The sequence below is a fragment of the Mus caroli genome, chromosome 5, assembly GCF_900094665.2.
Source record: "Mus caroli chromosome 5, CAROLI_EIJ_v1.1, whole genome shotgun sequence".
NCBI lineage: Eukaryota > Metazoa > Chordata > Mammalia > Rodentia > Muridae > Mus > Mus caroli.
The window spans coordinates 96,372,540-96,390,025 of NC_034574.1; the positions used below are offsets into that span (position 1 = coordinate 96,372,540).

Genomic DNA, 17,486 nt, shown 5'->3' on the forward strand with positions numbered 1-17,486 from the left:
TTAGTTATAGAATCATAGTTCCTACATTTATATTTATATTTGGTATCAGTGAAAGGATGTTAAAGGATACTTATCCTAATAAATGGAAATATAAATATCTCTACATATTAATTATAGGTTAAAATATTTGGTCATATAGAAAGTCATGGGAAAACTTCCTAATTAGAAATACCTCCGGTTACTATTACAGAAGAAGAAAATCACGTTACAGAACACGTCAGATGGAATCAAGCATGCGTTCCAGACAGACAGCAGCAAGGCATGCCAGTACCTGCTGCACTTGTGCTCCTCCCAGCACAAGTTCCAATTGCAGATGAGGGCGCGGCAGAGCAACCAGGATGCCCAAGACATAGGTAAGGGGGCGTGGCCCGCTTCATGTGACTCCGGGGGAGGGGGAAGCCACCTGTCTCCTGTGACTCCGGGAGAGTGGCCTGCTTCACACAGCTGGCACCAGGACGAATGCATGATTTCTGCCACACATTTTTAAAAGAAACTGCGAAAGTGTTTGGATGAAACTTCACAGGGTATCCCTTTGTCTAACTTAAGTCTGTATAGTTGCCAAGCCAGCATCCTGTTCACTTGGAAACAGTACTGCAGAGAAGCATGGACTCTTGAAAAGGGGTTAAAAGCTTTTACCACTGTGGAAGTCTCAGCTCTGAAATGATAATCTGCAGGGAGGTTTTAAATTATCCCATTTCACACATGTGAGTGTTTTGTCTGACTGTATACCACATGTGTACAGGGCTCACAGAAGCCAGGAGAAAGAATCGGCTCCTCTGGAACTATAGTTACAGAGGGTTGTGAACCATCCTGTGTGCTGGGAATCAAACGTGGGTCCTATGGAAGGGCAGCAGCTAGTGCTCCTAATTTCAGAGCCATCTTAAGGAATGATACCGTGTGGGCTCTGGGATCCACATGACTCAAAGGAGGAAGGCCTGAGCTCTGAGAGGTGACAGTTGACTTATGGACTTATGGACTTAAGGACAAATGTTAAAGAGTTTGGAGATCGGCGTGGGAAGAACCATGGCAGACAGGGTCCAGGCAGAGCAAGTGGCACCCCAGCAGTGAATCATCCCTGCCTGGAGGCTGTGATAAGTAACCATAGAAACCAGGACAGTGGGTTTTCTGCTGCAAAAATAACCCAGCTCTAGCAGGAATCTCTCAGACGGGGCTGAGATTTAAAGCTGATTATGCACAATCACATGTTGAGATTAAAGATTTGAAATTGCTTCTTTCTAGTAAATCCTTACAGACTTAAGTGGATCACTCTGAAGTATGTGAGTTAGCATTTAATAACATACATGGGTGACCCATGTTTCTGAATGCTTTTCTGAAACTTTCTCATTCTGAAGTCTTACAGAAAAGGTTTTTCTATCCCATGGCCTAGGGGAAGACAACTGTGAGTACATGTTTCTCACCTCAGGATCAAAGTGGAAACCATGTGTTCCCCTAAGGGAAAGATTCTAGGAGCTTATAGGAACCTGCAAAATCACAATCTTTGGAAGTTGGGTCCCCAGGATCTGCATTTTAACCTAATTGCCTCATATTTTAAAAATATGATAGCCATGCTTTTTAGCAAATTACCTTTTATTGTGTTACTTTGCTCTGCTAAAAATTGTATGTGCTTTTATATATTCTTAAAGTACAAGATACCAATCCTATTATAGCTATCAGCATTCCTGCTTGGATCAATGCTCAGTACAAACCAGAACTGGACCGTGAGAGATCGTACCTTTTCAGTGTGATAGCATAGGGGAATCAGAAGAGAAAAGTCTCAAGTTGAAGCTTGCACAGCATTACACAGAAAGTACAGTTTGTTCTCCCCGATCCAAATTTTGGGTGTGGGGGGACCAAAAATGTTTCATATTTTTCAGTTTTTGAGAGGTTAGAATATCTGCAGACACATATCTGCATGTGAAGGATGGGCCTTAACACTAAAGAGAATCTGTCTCTGCCTCATCTTCACGTTACACGCGTGAGCCTACAGATAATTTTAGATGCTCCGTTTTGTGTTCTGACTAAAATCTGTAAAAGGAAGTCAAGCGCTGAGCTTCCATTTGAAATGTCTGTTCAGCTCTTAGAGGATTTTAGATTTTAGATTTTCACATTAGGGAATGCTTGACTATAGTCATGCATGATTATCATCTGAAGAAAAATTTCTTATGTTTAAACCAGACTGTTAGAGACTCAGAAATCCCAGTCATGCTTCAAAAGTTCTGTTTCTTAGTTCTTCAGTCTGTAAATTATTGTTACAGTGATGGTCTGTGTATCAAAGGGTTGTTTCAAAGTAACATTCATACCTATAGAGCACTTCAAGTGTATCCAGCAGATGGTCTATGTATCAAAGGGTTGTTACAAAGTAACATTCATACCTATAGAGCACTTCAAGTGTATCCAGCAGATGGTCTATGTATCAAAGGGTTGTTACAAAGTAACATTCATACCTATAGAGCACTTCAAGTGTATCCAGCAGATGGTCTATGTATCAAAGGGTTGTTACAAAGTAACATTCATACCTATAGAAAACTTCAAGCAGAGCAGACTTGGCCATACATTGAGTGGAAATGAGCTTGTGGCATATGTAAGATCCTGGGTTCAGTCCCCATCAGTCCCTCTACTTACTACTAATCAGTAACATGGTGCCATGAGTGCCAGTAGTAATTGTGGTGGTAGCAGCAGTAGTAGACGCTACACTGGCACTGTGCTGTGTGCTTCTGTGCTCCACACTGCATGCCACACAGCAGGAGCATGGTCATGTACGAACAGTCTTAGGAAAGAAGCTGAATTTTCAGAGTCTCATTTTCTTTCTCCACAGAAGGGAGCACTCTGCACATGTCACAAACTCAGTTGCAGCTACAGGGCTGCAAGCTTCAGTCTGAAACACAGCCCTGCTGTTAGACTCCAGCTCCTGTTGTCTTAACTGTTGGTCCACACTGACATATGTTCCAGTAGAAGGCAGTGGGATGGATGAGATCAACTGTGGTTACATTCACATCCTGTGTCTGAGATGGTAGCTGTGAGCATTTTGCCATGTTTAGGAGACAAAACCTAAGTGAACTGGTCACCATTATTGCTGCCATCAGTGGTGTTTGCCATCTTTGCATTGATTGTTTTCTTCTTAGATTACAGAGTCTTCTCATAGTAAAAGAGAGTACAATGTTAACTGCTCTAATAGAAACCCCACATACCAAGTTTAAGGTGATTAGGAATTCTGTGGTATGAATGAAGATCTTGAATTCTGCTTCAGTCACAGACAAGGACCACTGCCCCTGGTGATAGTGGGGCATGTTAACTCAAGGCTCATTTTGATGCATAAACATTAAAATCACAATTCCTTTCTACCCATTGTAAATACTATTAATCTAGTGTGCAGTAGAAGACAAGAGAAATGGTATCTAAGTCACCTGTCTGACATGATGTCGTACCCCTCTCCCGACAGAGTGCACCTCATCCTATAGTTACAGTGGGACCCAGAGAGCCCAGTGTGGTGCGGTAGCCTAACTCACAAACAGCAAAATCACCCAAGGCTCTGTTGCTTAGTCATCTTCTTGTGCTACAGTGGTTTTGCTAAGAGGTTCAAATGTCAAATACTGCTGTGATGATGGAGAAGAACCAAGGGCGTGATCTAAAAGTTTTCTAAATTTAACTTCTAAAAGCAGGCTTTTTGGTCTTCATTGAGTAGTAAACAATATTTACATATAGACAATTCACGTTTATAAATAGGAAAAGTGGGGAAGTCTGGGGTCTTTGATGGTTCATTTGGAAGGTGGTGGAGACAGGAAGGTGGGATTGGCGTAGTGGTGACATACGTGAGAATGCATCCCAAAGGCTCACCCCAGCATTGCTGAGCTTCAGCGGGCATGGCATACAGTTGTGGTGTACTCATTCATGGTTCCTTTGTGTATCCACGAGGGCTACACCATCTTCTCAGTCTGTACTAAGCTTTTAAAAATATAACAGTGATGAAGGACTTCTCTGGGCAAAGCTCTCCTCCGCAGAGCTGCTTTGGCAGACATTCCCCACTTCTCCCCGTTCTTAGTTTGCTGGTATTTTAGCAGAAACATTGTGAGTGTTAAATGCCCCCTGTAAGTGTGTAAAGCCATAAGGGATTTGGGTGTGCCAGCCTAAGTCATCACGCATGGGATGAAAGAGAGTTCATAGGCGAAGTAGGAAATGGTTAGGCTTAGGCTGGCAAAAGCTCAAAGGATGGAGAGATGTATAAAAGCAGGGCCTTGTAACTCTTTCTGAAACCCTGCCAACTTTGCAGCTACCGGCTAATGCTTAAAACCTGCATGCTGTATCCCACTATTAAAATAACTCTTCTCATAAAGGTGTTTCCGTCATGTAAAGCAATCCTATTTCCTTGTAGAGAGAGCTTCGTTTAGGAGCCTGAACCTGCAAGCAGAGTCTGTTAGAGGATTTAATATGGGCCGCGCGATCAGCACGGGCAGTCTGGCCAGCAGCACCGTCAACAAACTTGCCGTCCGGCCCCTGTCAGCTCAAGCTGAGATTCTGAAGAGGCTGTCCAGCTCAGAGTGGTCGCTTTACCAGCCCCTGCAGAACAGTTCAAAAGAGAAGACTGACAAAGCTTCCTGGGAGGAAAAGCCTAGAGGGATGAGCAAATCGTATCACGATCTCAGTCAGGCCTCTCTCTGTCCTCACCGGAAACAGGTCATTAACATGGAGGCCCTCCCACAAGCCTTTGCGGAGCTGGTGGGAAAACCCTTGTACCCGATGGCAAGATCTGACACAGAGTCACTGGCAGGACTCCCCAAGCTTGATAAGTAAGAGCACGATTGACTAACCCGGAGTAAAGCCTTTGCAGCCCCCACTCCTGTCATGCGTTTGTTTTCCTTTTATTATTTTCACCGTGTTCTTTTTGCATTGACACTCCCCCTCCTGCCTTCCTCTTCCCTCTGTAGTTCAAAGTCTGTTGCCAGTTTAAATAGAAGCCCCGAAAGGAGGAACCATGAATCAGACTCATCCACTGAAGACCCTGGCCAAGCATATGTTGTAGGTCAGCACTGCCAAGCTTTCTTCCCTCTTTCTTTCTTCCCGTAGTGAAGCGAGCAGAGCTGTGCTAACTGCCAGTCTGTTGCTGTGGATTCCGTCATCATCTTCTCCTCGCTCAGACTATGAATGCCTAAAATGCCTCAAGTAAAAATCTGAGTGAATTTGGAACTGCCTCGTGCCCTTAGGTTGCTCTTGGTCGGGGAGACCACGAGGATCCTAGAAAGCACCCAGGCCTCGCACACAGCGCTGCCATCCCCTGGCTGCTTCCCACAAGCCTCTGGGAGTGGGCTCTGATAGTTGTGCTTGCTTCTTGAAGGATACATTAGGTTTCTACTATTTTAAAAGCAGGTTGATGCCCCCCCAAAACCTTAGATAACTTGATGCAAACCTCTGTGGTTGATAGTCGGCAAGTTTTAATTGGCTTAACTTCTCTTCAGATTTTATCTGCTTGTTACTTGGGGCCAGTTAATTACCTTAGATTTTGAAATTGTGTGACTCTCAGTGCAGTGAGGTGTTGTATGTATGTGGTAACTACAGCAGAGGAGACTGAAGTCAGAAGATTGTGAGTTCAAGACCAAGATAGTAAGACCCTGTCCCCATTAAAGGGATGCAAGCTGTTTCTGTGAAAGCGTATGTACATCCATGGTTTTGTGTGTATATCTGAACATCACCATAAGTTGAACAGTTCTTTGCCTCGTGCATCTTAAAAAGGAAATCCCAGTGAAGCCCCACCAAAAAGCGTAGATATGTGAGCACAGGAAGCTAAATTGCTGCCCAGAAGGGGCAGGGAGAAGCAGGACTCCTCCTGACGAGGCATCAAATTCTACTCATTTTTCTCCTTTGAGAAAAGTTGAGTACAAAGTTGAGCCCTAATTATCTGAAGTGCAACTTACTTTGCATTTTGTAGTTGGATTGGACACCACAGGAGAAGTCTGCATGGTAGCTGATAGGTGTTTGCAGCATGCTGCATGGCTTTGTGAATGGAGGCATCAGCATCTTTCAGAGATTGTGCTATCGTCAGTTGAGACAGAGCCAGTGGAAAAGACTGGAGCAGTTACAGGGCGCAACTTCATCCCATAGGGTAACCTTATGTTGAAAATTAGAGTAAGAGAGACCTTCATTATTTCAGGAAATGATTTTCACATTATGCTTCCATATAATGAGGTCTTACGAGCTGTAAGCCTCCCCCATCAGGAAGGCTTCAGTCTGCATGAAAGGTCTGTGATACATCAAGGGAGTTAAGGCTGTTCAGTAAGAAATCCTGGGTACCCTGCCCTGGAAGTGCATGACATGTAGTCCCAGCACCTGTGGGGCAGAGGCAGAGGGTCAAGAGTTCAAGGCTATACAGTGGGCTTGAGGCTAGCCTAAGCTATGTGAGACCCTGTCTCCAAAAAGAAAAACAGAGTAGAGATTCAGAAATAAAGTCAATCTATAAGATCCACTTAATTTTCTGAATTAACTTTTTATTTTATCCATCCTCATTGAATATTACATTTGCTTTTAACATTTGGTCAAGTGTTTTTGAAACTCATTATAAATGTTTCACATTTGATGTATTTGTCATTGTCAGAAACACCACATTTAAATTTATGGGCCCAAACAAGTAAATATGATTAATTACTATTTTTTAAATAGTAAGTGTGCCCCTGGTGATAAGACATTTCTCTCAGCGCAAGTCAAGGAAAACAGTACTGCCTTAATGTTTCATTGATCTTTGTGAATTTTTTCAGGAAAAAAAATACTTCTATAGTTTCTGGCCATTTTATAAAATGTCTAATAATTTAATTTATACCACAGGAATGAGTTTGCCTAGCTCTGGAAAATCTTCATCCCAAGTCCCCTTTAAAGACAATGGTAGGTGTACACGCTGCTCTCCTGATTTCCGTCATATCCTCTCTCTGTTGTTCCGTACGTACTGATCTGGAAGTAAGTGGGGGGATTGTCCCATGCCAAGGATTTAGCCCTGTGGGACAGTAAAGGGGGAGTAGTGTTCTTCCATGTCACCGCAGGGTACTGGTACCTGTGGTTTTGCTATTGCTGACAAAGGAAATGAATGAGAAGTTAGGAAAGGACATTGCTTGGAAGGAAGGCTAAGATGGTAGTCAGGGGAGAGAAAGTTTTGAGGTAATTCTAAAGGGATGCTTGAGCTAATTTTGTTGTTGTTGCTGTTGGTGTTGCTGTTTCAAATATCAAGGGAGTACTCAACAGCCTCACAGAGGAGGGTTTTTCTGGAAGCAGCAGAGATGAGCATTTTAGATCAAGGGCACAGTTTGATTAGAGACATGGAAATATAAGCCAAACTAATAGCAAGAGTGTTGGTGGAAGCTCATGGTGCAGCGTGAGGTCGGGGGACATGGGTGCTGGTGCAGAAGCTTACGGGGCAGCAGGAGGCCGAGGGACATAGGGGTGCTGGTTGGTGCAGAAGCTCACGCGGCAGTGTGAGGTTGGGGACACAGGGATGCTGGTGCAGAAACTCACAGGACAGCGGGAAGTCGGGGGACACAGGGATGCTGGTGCAGAAGCTCACAGGACAGCGGGACGTCGGAGGACACTTTGGGAGCAGTTTTGGGTCTTATCCTGAGTGTTAGAACTAAAGACTTTAAACATGAGTCTTTTCAACTTAGACCCCCAAGAAACAAAGCTGGATTGGGAGACCAGGTGTGGACAGTGACTTCAGTCTGTACTCAGAATTTTTGTAATTTAAATGTAAAGAATTGTTACATCTTACTTGGTCTTTCTAACAGCTTTATGGGTAGGAAAAAAATATTTCATTAGTATCTACCTATACATTACTTTGTTCCAAGTCTTACCCTTAAATCCTGAAAGCTGGGTTAATGAAAAGCCTAGTGAGAATGAAGGAGGTTTGCAAGGAAAATTGGTGATGTCATTGGCTGGCTAGAGCCCTTGTTCTTGCAGAGGACCTGGAGTTGGTCTCCAGCACCCCACGGTGGCTCACAAAGGCCTGTAGCTCCAACTCCAGGGGATCTGATGCCCTCTTCTGGGCTTTTTGGGCACCTGTACCCAGACAAATACCCACAGAGAAATAGACACACATGCACATAATTCAAAATATGAATAATAACATAGCTGAATTTGATGACTCTAAATTTAGTTCTAATTTTCCTAATAGTAAAGGCAAAAAAGGAAATTGTGAAGTTGAACCATGCTGTGGAGTAAGGTTGGACTATATAGCATTGTGCTGTGGAGTAAGGTTGGACCATATAGAATTGTGTTGTGGAGTAAGGTTGGACCATATAGAATTGTGCTGTGGAGTAAGGTTGGACCATGTAGAATTGTGCTGTGGAGTAAGGTTGGACCATGTAGAATTGTGCTGTGGAGTAAGGTTAGACCATATGGAATTGTGCTTCTGTGGCCAAAACTTCCAGCCCCGGCATGCATACATGTTTCATTCCCTCCAGTAGAAATCAACATGCCAGTTACTCAGGGGAAGAGTGTGTAATGGAGACAGTTGATTCAGAGACTATAGATGCTGCCTTCAGTACACATGGGGAATGAAGAAGGGGTGAGGGTTGCTTGTATTCCTTCCCCATTACCAGTCCTCAGAAAAGCTATCATAAGCTAAATGAGCGTGTGCATGGGCCGAGGTCAGGGCGCACCGTGCTGACAATTAGGCTTCTTACCTGGACTGAGGTTTGGTGTCTGTGCAGCTTGTATAATTTCGCTGTGCCACATCCACAGTGGTAATAATCTGCATTGACAGTCCCTGAGGGCTTGCTGTGCCCTCCACCATCCTAAGACTTCAGCTGACTTGTCACGTAGACTCCCGTCTGCTGGGCGCTGATGTTAAGGCCTTTCCACAAATGAGAAACCAGAAATGAGCTCTGCAGAAGGCTGCAGAGCCGAAGAGCAGCGGAGCCGCGATCTGAATGCAGAGATAGACCAAGTTCCGGTCCCCTCCAGACCCTCCTGGCGTGAGACTGTGAACTGTTAGTACATGGGCCAAGCTTGGAAAGGATTGCTAGTACGTGCTCTGTGGTGATAGCACACACGTGTTTTGAGTTAAGTTCTCATAGACGAGAATGTTAATTTGTACCAACTCTCCATGAACTGTAAGAACTTTCTCCCTTTGAATTTCTAGAAGCCTCACCTCACCAGCCAGTCCCCTGGCTACGGAGGGACTCAGTTAATCTTTCTCTTCACAATCCCTTCTGAACCTGCTCAACCAAGGGGGTTAAAACTCTACTGAGAGTTAAAATTTCTGCTGCTGGTGGTGGTGCACACCCTTAGTCCCAGCATTTGGGAACTGAGGGCAGGCAGCTCACTATGAGTTTGAGGTCAGTCTGATCTACAGAGCAAGTTCCAAGACAACCAAACCACACAGAGAAACCCAGTCTCGGAAAAAGAGAAGAAAGAAGAAGAAGAGGAAGAGGAAGGAGGAGGAGGAGGAGGAAGAGGAGGAAAAATAAAAAACCCAGGAACAATAAAGAAAAGAAATAACTCTTGTCCAGAGTAACATAGTACAGGCCCTGAAATTAACTTTATCTAATTTCATGGTAATTATCATGGCCAATGCTAAGTAATACAGTGTTCAAGAATAAATAAAATCCCACAATATACCGTGTTCAGCCTGACATCAAGGACAATTATAATATCTAAAGCTAGTCTTCCTGTGAGGTTCAGTTACAATATCTGCAAAGCTGAAGGTTAAAATTAAAATAAAAGTCCAGAGTGAGCATAAAAACAGAGCAGACAGAAAAACTCACTGGATGCATAAGAAGTAAACTGAGAAGAGACAGGGTCATTTCACTCAGTGTGGAAAAACATTTATACACACCACACCTTTCCAGGATGTGGACTGTGTACATCCAATGGACAGGATATGGTCCCAACTGCCTTAGCAAATATGTAATATGCTGATATAGAAATTTAAAAATAGGGGGCTGGAGAGATGGCTCAGTGGTTGAGCCCTGACTGCTCTCCCAAAGGTCCTGAGTTCAAATCCTAGCAACCACATGGTAGCTCACAACCACCCGTAATGAAATCTGACACTCTCCAATAGAAGACCACACAGCATCCACAGGAACTCCTGGGAGATAAGCAGGTCCTAGTCAGGAGGCCTCCCACACAGTCCTGTCACCCTCTCCTACGTAGACATGACTGGGTATAGCACAGGCTTGCTTTGTGTAAAGAACTGGACATTTCAAGTTTCTTTTTCACTAACAAGTAGTTGCAATTGCTGTAGTATGTATGGTACATATTAATAGGAAAAGATAATTCTTTTAAGGATCTTGGAATAAGCCCTCCTGGTATTTATACTCGCCTTCATGTAGTTAAAAGGCCTGAGAAATGTCTTCATAATTAAGTATCTAGCTCACAGATTCTCCAGCTCTACCTTGAATAGAACCTATAGGCAGATAACTTGAAGTTTGCATGGATGCTTCCTCAGGAACAACAAGTACAAAAGTATGTTGAGCATCTGCAATGTGCAGAGACCTGAGTAAAGACACTGAGCTGGTGCATATGCTGAGGTACCGGCACCTGCATGCGGTCCCACCGGCCGTCCTGACCTGTCACTGCAAACACCACAAGACTGAGGGATCGAGGAGGCTGAAACGGGAGGGTGGCAGAGCCTCCTTGTCTGATCAGTACTCCTTCATCTCCTGCTGGCCAGCTTACCCTTTTCCCCATCTTTCACCTCCAGGCGTCGCTCCGCCTCACCTTCTGTGACCCTCTGATTTGGGACCGAGCAGTTGTTTGGAGCATCCTATCCTGTCACCCCATTGATACCCAGGGAGAAGCTGTCACCTCTGTCAAGGCTGCAGCACTTCCTAGCACTACTCTGTAGGCCTGACACGTGCTTTGGGAATGCAGCCATTTGACTGATATTATTTTTTCCCTTTTATTATCAACACGGGTGTTTTTCTGACAGCAGCAGTCTGGCGCCATCCCACTTGCTGTCCTGCTGGCTCTCATAGCCACAGCCAATGCCCTGTTTTATTTCCCCCAATGCCTAATGATAAACGGCGACAGGAACACTCCCCAGTAGACAATCAGTAGACAGTAGAGTAACTGAATAAAAGAATAAGTACTGAAGTCACAGTCAGGCACCTTTGGATCAGCAGGCTCTGTGGCTTCTAAATAGGGAGAATGTGCACGGGCATGCACACAAACACACATGCACTCACAAACACAAACTGACTCATGCTCGCATGCATGCACATACACACTATTAACCAGACAAGTGTTATAAAGACCTAATCCTGTGAACCCATTAGAAGTAGAAACGAAGAGGCTTGTCTTCTTGCTCTTTGAAAGAAGCCTCTGTGACCTCACAGACACCTCACAAGACCAGTCGTAAAACCGAAGAGAGCAGAAAGACCGGACAAGGTGGACCTTTTCCTGACAACTGTGAGCTGAGTTTCCACTCACAACCTACCCAGGTTTAATGCCTTTCTAGGCTTAAGCTCCAACCAGCAGGAGAATAACCACATTTCCACCTTGCCTAATTTTTATTTTATTTTATCCTGTTCTTACTGACAGGGAATCTGATTTTGTACTAACTGCATGCATTTGGACTTTCCAAGTACCATGGAATAATGTCTTTCATCAGTTTCTAAATCTCCAAATCCCTATGCACTAAGAGTTTAGATCTGAAACTTGTAGCAGGGTTGAAAAGTTCAAAGCCACTGTTACCATTTAATTGTTTTACAGTACACTTTGATTATATCTGGGTTTTTTTTTTCCTAGCCACCTTAATTAAATACTTTTTAAATTTCAGTTATGAATGTGGCCTTGCTTTTGTTTGCTTTATTTTTATGGGTCCTCTTCTGTATTGTTTTATGTTTATTCCAGATGAAAGCTAAAGCTCATTACCTATTTCAGGAAGACCAAGTTGAGAATGTATAGATGATGATGTCAAAGCTGCTCATGAAACAGCTGGTGCATGTTTCTTAGTACCGCCTGTTATAGATGGAGCCTCACAACATTATCCGGTGATGTTGTGTGTAATTTCACCAAAACGTCGTTAGTGATACCACATAGCTACTACTGTTACCGAGTGCCAATGAGTTCTAGTTCCAGAAGAGCGTATGAGCTACAGAGAGCATCCAATTTGTATTAAGATGGCCCTTACGACACAAGGCTAAATTCACTGCTGATAGAAAATAAGGGTTATTGTTTCCTCGGGGTAAAAGATCTTATTTCTAGGCATTGGGGTGTGCTTTTTATTACTAAGGCATCAGTACATACTATGTGTCAGTTACTAGCATATTCATGCTAATTTATGTCCATGCATGGCCTTCAATGTTGAAACACCTATATGGTCTGTAAGGTCTGCATTGACAGTGGTCCTGGTTATTAGAGGAATGTGTGTGGAGCTTTAACTCCAAACAAACTCTGATTTGTGCTTTAGTGAAGCCAGAATGTCTGGGTGTTGTGTTTTGGATGTTTTGTTTTGTTTTTTCAAAAAGCATCAGTGTGGTTAAAAACAATATAGACTTGAATTTAAAATTTTAATTTATAAAAATAGCTGAGTGTTAAAACTCACCTCCACGACCACCTTCATATACAGACCAGTCAGCGTTAACAACACATTTGTGTATGCAAATGCCTATGTGTGTCTGCATGTGTGTGTGTGTGTCTGTCTGTATGCTCAAATTGTTGAATGTAGCAATTTCTTCAGTACTGTTGCAATTAAGTGTTTTACTAAGATCTTTGGAAATGATAAAAAAAATCAAGGAGAAAGTAGAAAAAGCAAATTGTAGCACAGATGTTGAAATTCATTTAAGTAATTGACTTAATTTCCCAATTATTTGTTAGTCATTATTCTAGATGATGAATACCAGCACTGAGATCAGAAAGGTTGAACTGTTTGTGTTCACCTGCAAATAGTGCTTGGAAGTCTTTGGAGTGTGGCTGTGCTAGACAAGTCCGTATCTTATAGAAAATCCACACGAGCAGTAGGATTTTAAAAGCTACATCCTGTTTATTTTATTAGCATTTTATTCAGGAACTTACTAATAATAATTTACTAATTTATAAATAATATGTCAAACATCCCGGAGGGAAATTTTTCTTTTTCTTTTATGAGTCTTGAGTGTTTTACCTGCATGTATGTCAATACAGCACATGCATGCAGTGCCCCCAACAGCTGCCACGTGGGTGCTAGGAACTGAACCCAGGTCCTCTGCAAGAGCAACACCTGCTTTTTGCTATTACTCCATCACCCAGGCCCGGAGAGAAAATTTTAATGTGATAATTGTCAAAGTGAAACAATCTACTATGATGCAACAGAAAGATGGAATCAGAAAAACCTGTGTCTGAAAGTTCAGTGCCCTGCAGTGGTGGCCAACTGTTAGCATGGCTCACAGCATCAGTGCCCTGAGGTCTACTAATATTTATGCTTAATCTAAATGCCTAAATCTATTATGTTTTTTGTTTTTGTTTTTACTGCAAACTCTTAATAGATACACTGCGCAAAAGATGGAGCATTGTCTCGTCACCAGAAAGGGAGATCACACTGGTGAACCTGAAGAAAGATCCAAAGCATGGCTTAGGTGAGTCGCTCTGAGGGTCACAGGAGAGAGCCTGCGCTTAGACATCAGGGCTGATGGCCATCCTCAGCCTCTGGCCGTCACCTTCCCCTCCTGTTGTATATTAACTTACTGGCTAGTGTACAAACCCGTGGGTTTCGTGGCGCCATTTGCAGACACATGCGCCTCTATATGTGCTGCTTCTTGCCCTCCCCTGCCCTCACCTATGTCTGTCTCCTGGGATCCGCTCTCACCAAGATGCTGACTGTCCACTCCAGTCCATCATTTGCCACCCCGGTCATCAAATGCTAGGGATATAGACTTAAACAGGTGGTCTCATCTCCCATATTAATCATTTTATCTCAGAATCTATATTTGTTTCAAGCAGACAAATCATGGAGACATTAAAAGATTCAGTACCATTAAAGTCTCTTTTTAATGTGGTATTTTACAGGATTTCAAATTATCGGTGGGGAAAAAATGGGAAGACTGGATCTAGGAGTGTTTATCAGTGCAGTTACCCCTGGAGGACCTGCTGACCTGGATGGATGCTTAAAGCCTGGTACTTGACGTTTTGATAATTTCCCATGTGCTTTCTAATGAATAAATTTGCACAGAGGACAAAATGTAGACAAAACAACAACAACAACAATAATAATAATAATAATAAAAAGTGATAGTGAGAAAGGGTTAAATTTCTAAGGCTTGATATGAGCTTTGCTTTGTTGCTAATGGACATTGGATGGTGTATTTTCCAGGAGACCGTTTGATATCTGTGAACAGTGTGAGTCTGGAAGGGGTCAGTCACCATGCTGCAGTGGACATTCTGCAGAATGCACCTGACGATGTGACACTTGTCATCTCCCAGCCAAAAGAAAAACCGTCCAAAGGTAATGCATGCTGTGCAAGCCCCATCATAAGTGCCTCGATGTGTCCGTCGGTCCAGCAGACTGGATTGAAGCTGTTAATTTCTCCCCAGCAGTCTGCCACATGCCCTTCTGGTTGCTGTAATTCATGTATCAGTGCAACATTTGTGCCTTCAGTAATATGAACAGAACTGAATTTAGTCGTGTAATTGAGGTCACTTACATTCTGAAATCTTGGTATGTTCCTTCTCTTCTTGCTCCTGTGAGAATTAAAAGAATTAGACCTTTTTGTCATTACTGGTGTGGTTACATAACACTTACCTGTGATGTCCTGTCCAAATGTAAACTGTTCTGAGAAGGAAAATAATAGACCAGAAATTTAATGAAAGCAAAAAGATCATGTTCTTGCTGCTAAAAAAACCAGACAGTAGCCTGCACCCATCCTGCCTGCCTTCCTCACATCACTGAGGACTAGCAAGGACACACACCCTGGAGCACACAGCCTGTGTGTGGGTAAACAGCGCCAGTAGCCAGGCACCAGTCCACAGCAATCTCTGCCACTCGGACTTGACTGAACGCCCTGAGCACATGAAGCCTAACTGTGCTCAGAGAGCAAATGGTGAAATTATATGATCAGTACATTTCAATTACATATTAAGAACTTAAAAGTGTCCATTTTGACTGTCATTATTAATTACAGTTTTCAAAGATAGCACAATGCTAAAGGTTGTATAAGTAACTTGAGTCCTTGAGATACTAGAACTGCATTAATGAATTTAACATTAGAACTGGTGTTGGCTACAATACCTGTCATCCCACCATCGGAGAGGATGAAGCAGAGGCATCAACACAGGAGTGAGGCCATCTTAGGCCACATAACAGTTACCAGGCCATCCAGGGCTACATTGCAAGACCCTAACTCAGTGAATTGGGGAACAAAATAACTAAAAATTCATTGAAAAATAGTTTAGATAGTAAATTCCAGGTACAATATAGATGCTGGGATAAAAGTTGCAAAACCGTCCTGTGCTGTGCTATAGCATAAAGTCTCTTAAATTTCACACCGTTTGTCTAAGGCTTACTCTTGGATTCAGTAACTGTTAAACAGGAGAATGTGCGTATGATTTTAATTTTCTTCTAATAGATGTTCTATGGAAAACGGATCCATTGTTCAGATATTTATTACATGTGTAGAACGTACAAAATACAGAGCCCGTGGCTTCGTAAGCTTTTATCAGAGGAGACAAGTATTAAACACCCAGTGAGAAAATGCTTGGTTAGAGCTGTGCTATGAGAGGTTAGGGTGATAAAACAGCTCGTGATGGGGATGTCACCTTAAGTGCTGACCAACCAAAGAAGGATGTTTTGGTCTGGTTTGTTTTCCAAAACTGAAATGGGATTATGTAATAGTTTTCTTCAGGAAGCTAGATTCATTTTATCATGATGTATATCTATTCTATCCTGTTACTTTAACAAAAGACAAAAGACAAACAAGCCAGAAGTTTTACCAGCGTGTACTCCAGGCTCCCCTCTCAATTACATTACTAAAGAAGGAGGGGTTTGTCTTGGTCCATTTGGTGCTGCTATACCCCCACCCAGTTATATCTGTGGTACAGTAATACAACCACCCAATTATTTATGTGGGGGATAGTTTCTAAAGACAGTCTCCTTTGTAGCCCATGTTTGCCTAGAATTCACTATATAACGTTGTAGGCATAAATTTTTTTTTGCAACCTACTTTCAATAAGGATTCAACCTCTCCTCCAGCCCACCACCAGCAGAGGGAGCAGGAGAGAGAAGCTGTTAGGATCTGGGGGAAGTGGACCTGTTCTTTCGGGGTGAGCTTGATCTTCTTGGGCAGCAGCTCAGTTCTGTAGCAAACACCAAATAAGACTCAGCAGCTGCAGACCAGTCCTCTAGGCAGACAGACAGACACCAGGCAGCTGTAGTTCAATCTTGAAGAAAGCGCCAGGCTTACCAACCAGCCTAAGGCAAGGCCACAGAAGCGGCAAGCTGCCGCAGGAACCTCAGGCAAGGTTCTTGGGAGAGTTTCCCTCAGTGGTGGAGTTATCACACGTTGATTTCAGAGCATGTGTGTTATTAGCCAAGAATAACGAGGCAGAGCCAACCAAACCAAGGTTCACTGCTCTCGCCAGTCTGTGCAGTCATGGTTATACCTCTTCGTCACGGGTCCTTTCAAGTGTTTGCTACATCCAAACATCCTTTTACCTGTGTGCCCCAGCAAAACATCATTTGACATAACTAACCCTGCAAACAACTAGACATTTCCACTTCACAACATAGGCGGGCCTGAAATAGCCATCCTCCTGCTTAGGTTCCCGATTCTGCCATTACAGACATGCACTGCCATGCTAGGCATAACGATGGGTAGTTTAGAGAACAGGTATTTCCTAAAGCTGGGGAGACCAGGGACCGAAGGTCATGACTGCATCATGTGGGGAACGTCTTGCTAAGGCATCCCATGGCAGAGCTTGTACACAGGAGACGCTTTGCTCACACCGGCTATAACCCATTCGTGAGGGTGGAGCCTCCTGGTCGTGACACCTCCATCATAAGCTGCAGCAGTCCCCTGCGCATGCACTTCAAGGGCACATTCTTACTATAGCAGTACACTCATGTGTTCTCTCTCTCTCTCTCTCTCTCTCTCTCTCTCTCTCTCTCTCTCTCTCTGTCTCTCTGCAAAATAGGGGAAAGAAGAACCCACATGTTCTTAAGAAATACAATGACTTTTCTTTTATATTTTTAATAATTTATTTAATGTATATAAGTACACTGTAGCTGTCTTCAGACACACCAGAAGAGGGCATCAGATCCCATTCCAGGTGGCGTTGAGCCACCCTGTGGTCGCCGGAACTTGAACTCAGGACCTGTGGAAGAGCAGTCAGTACTCTTAATCTCGGATCCGTCTCTCTAGCCCAGTGACGTCTCTTTATAGACTTATTTCTAAGTTTGTTTAGATTTCTGTCCATGTGTGATATCTTTGTTTCTGAGAAGTTTGCTTTTTTTTTCATTAGATATTTTCTTTATTTACATTTCAAATGCTATCCCGAAAGTTTCCTATACCCTCCCCCCGCCCTGCTCCCCTACCCACCCA

At 43.3% G+C, this 17,486-nt stretch overlaps 1 protein-coding gene across 1 annotated transcript in view; it reads left to right on the plus strand.

Annotated features, from left to right (window-relative positions):
* Positions 1–17,486, plus strand: part of Ptpn13 (protein tyrosine phosphatase non-receptor type 13) — a 176,285-nt gene that overhangs the window by 113,433 nt on the left and 45,366 nt on the right. Inside the window, exons 17-23 of the mRNA XM_021162112.2 lie at positions 191–353; positions 4,370–4,784; positions 4,923–5,017; positions 6,811–6,867; positions 13,440–13,529; positions 13,960–14,067; positions 14,264–14,395. Of these exons, the coding sequence (XP_021017771.1) occupies positions 191–353; positions 4,370–4,784; positions 4,923–5,017; positions 6,811–6,867; positions 13,440–13,529; positions 13,960–14,067; positions 14,264–14,395 (1,060 nt within the window). The remainder of the gene's footprint in view (positions 1–190; positions 354–4,369; positions 4,785–4,922; positions 5,018–6,810; positions 6,868–13,439; positions 13,530–13,959; positions 14,068–14,263; positions 14,396–17,486) is intronic.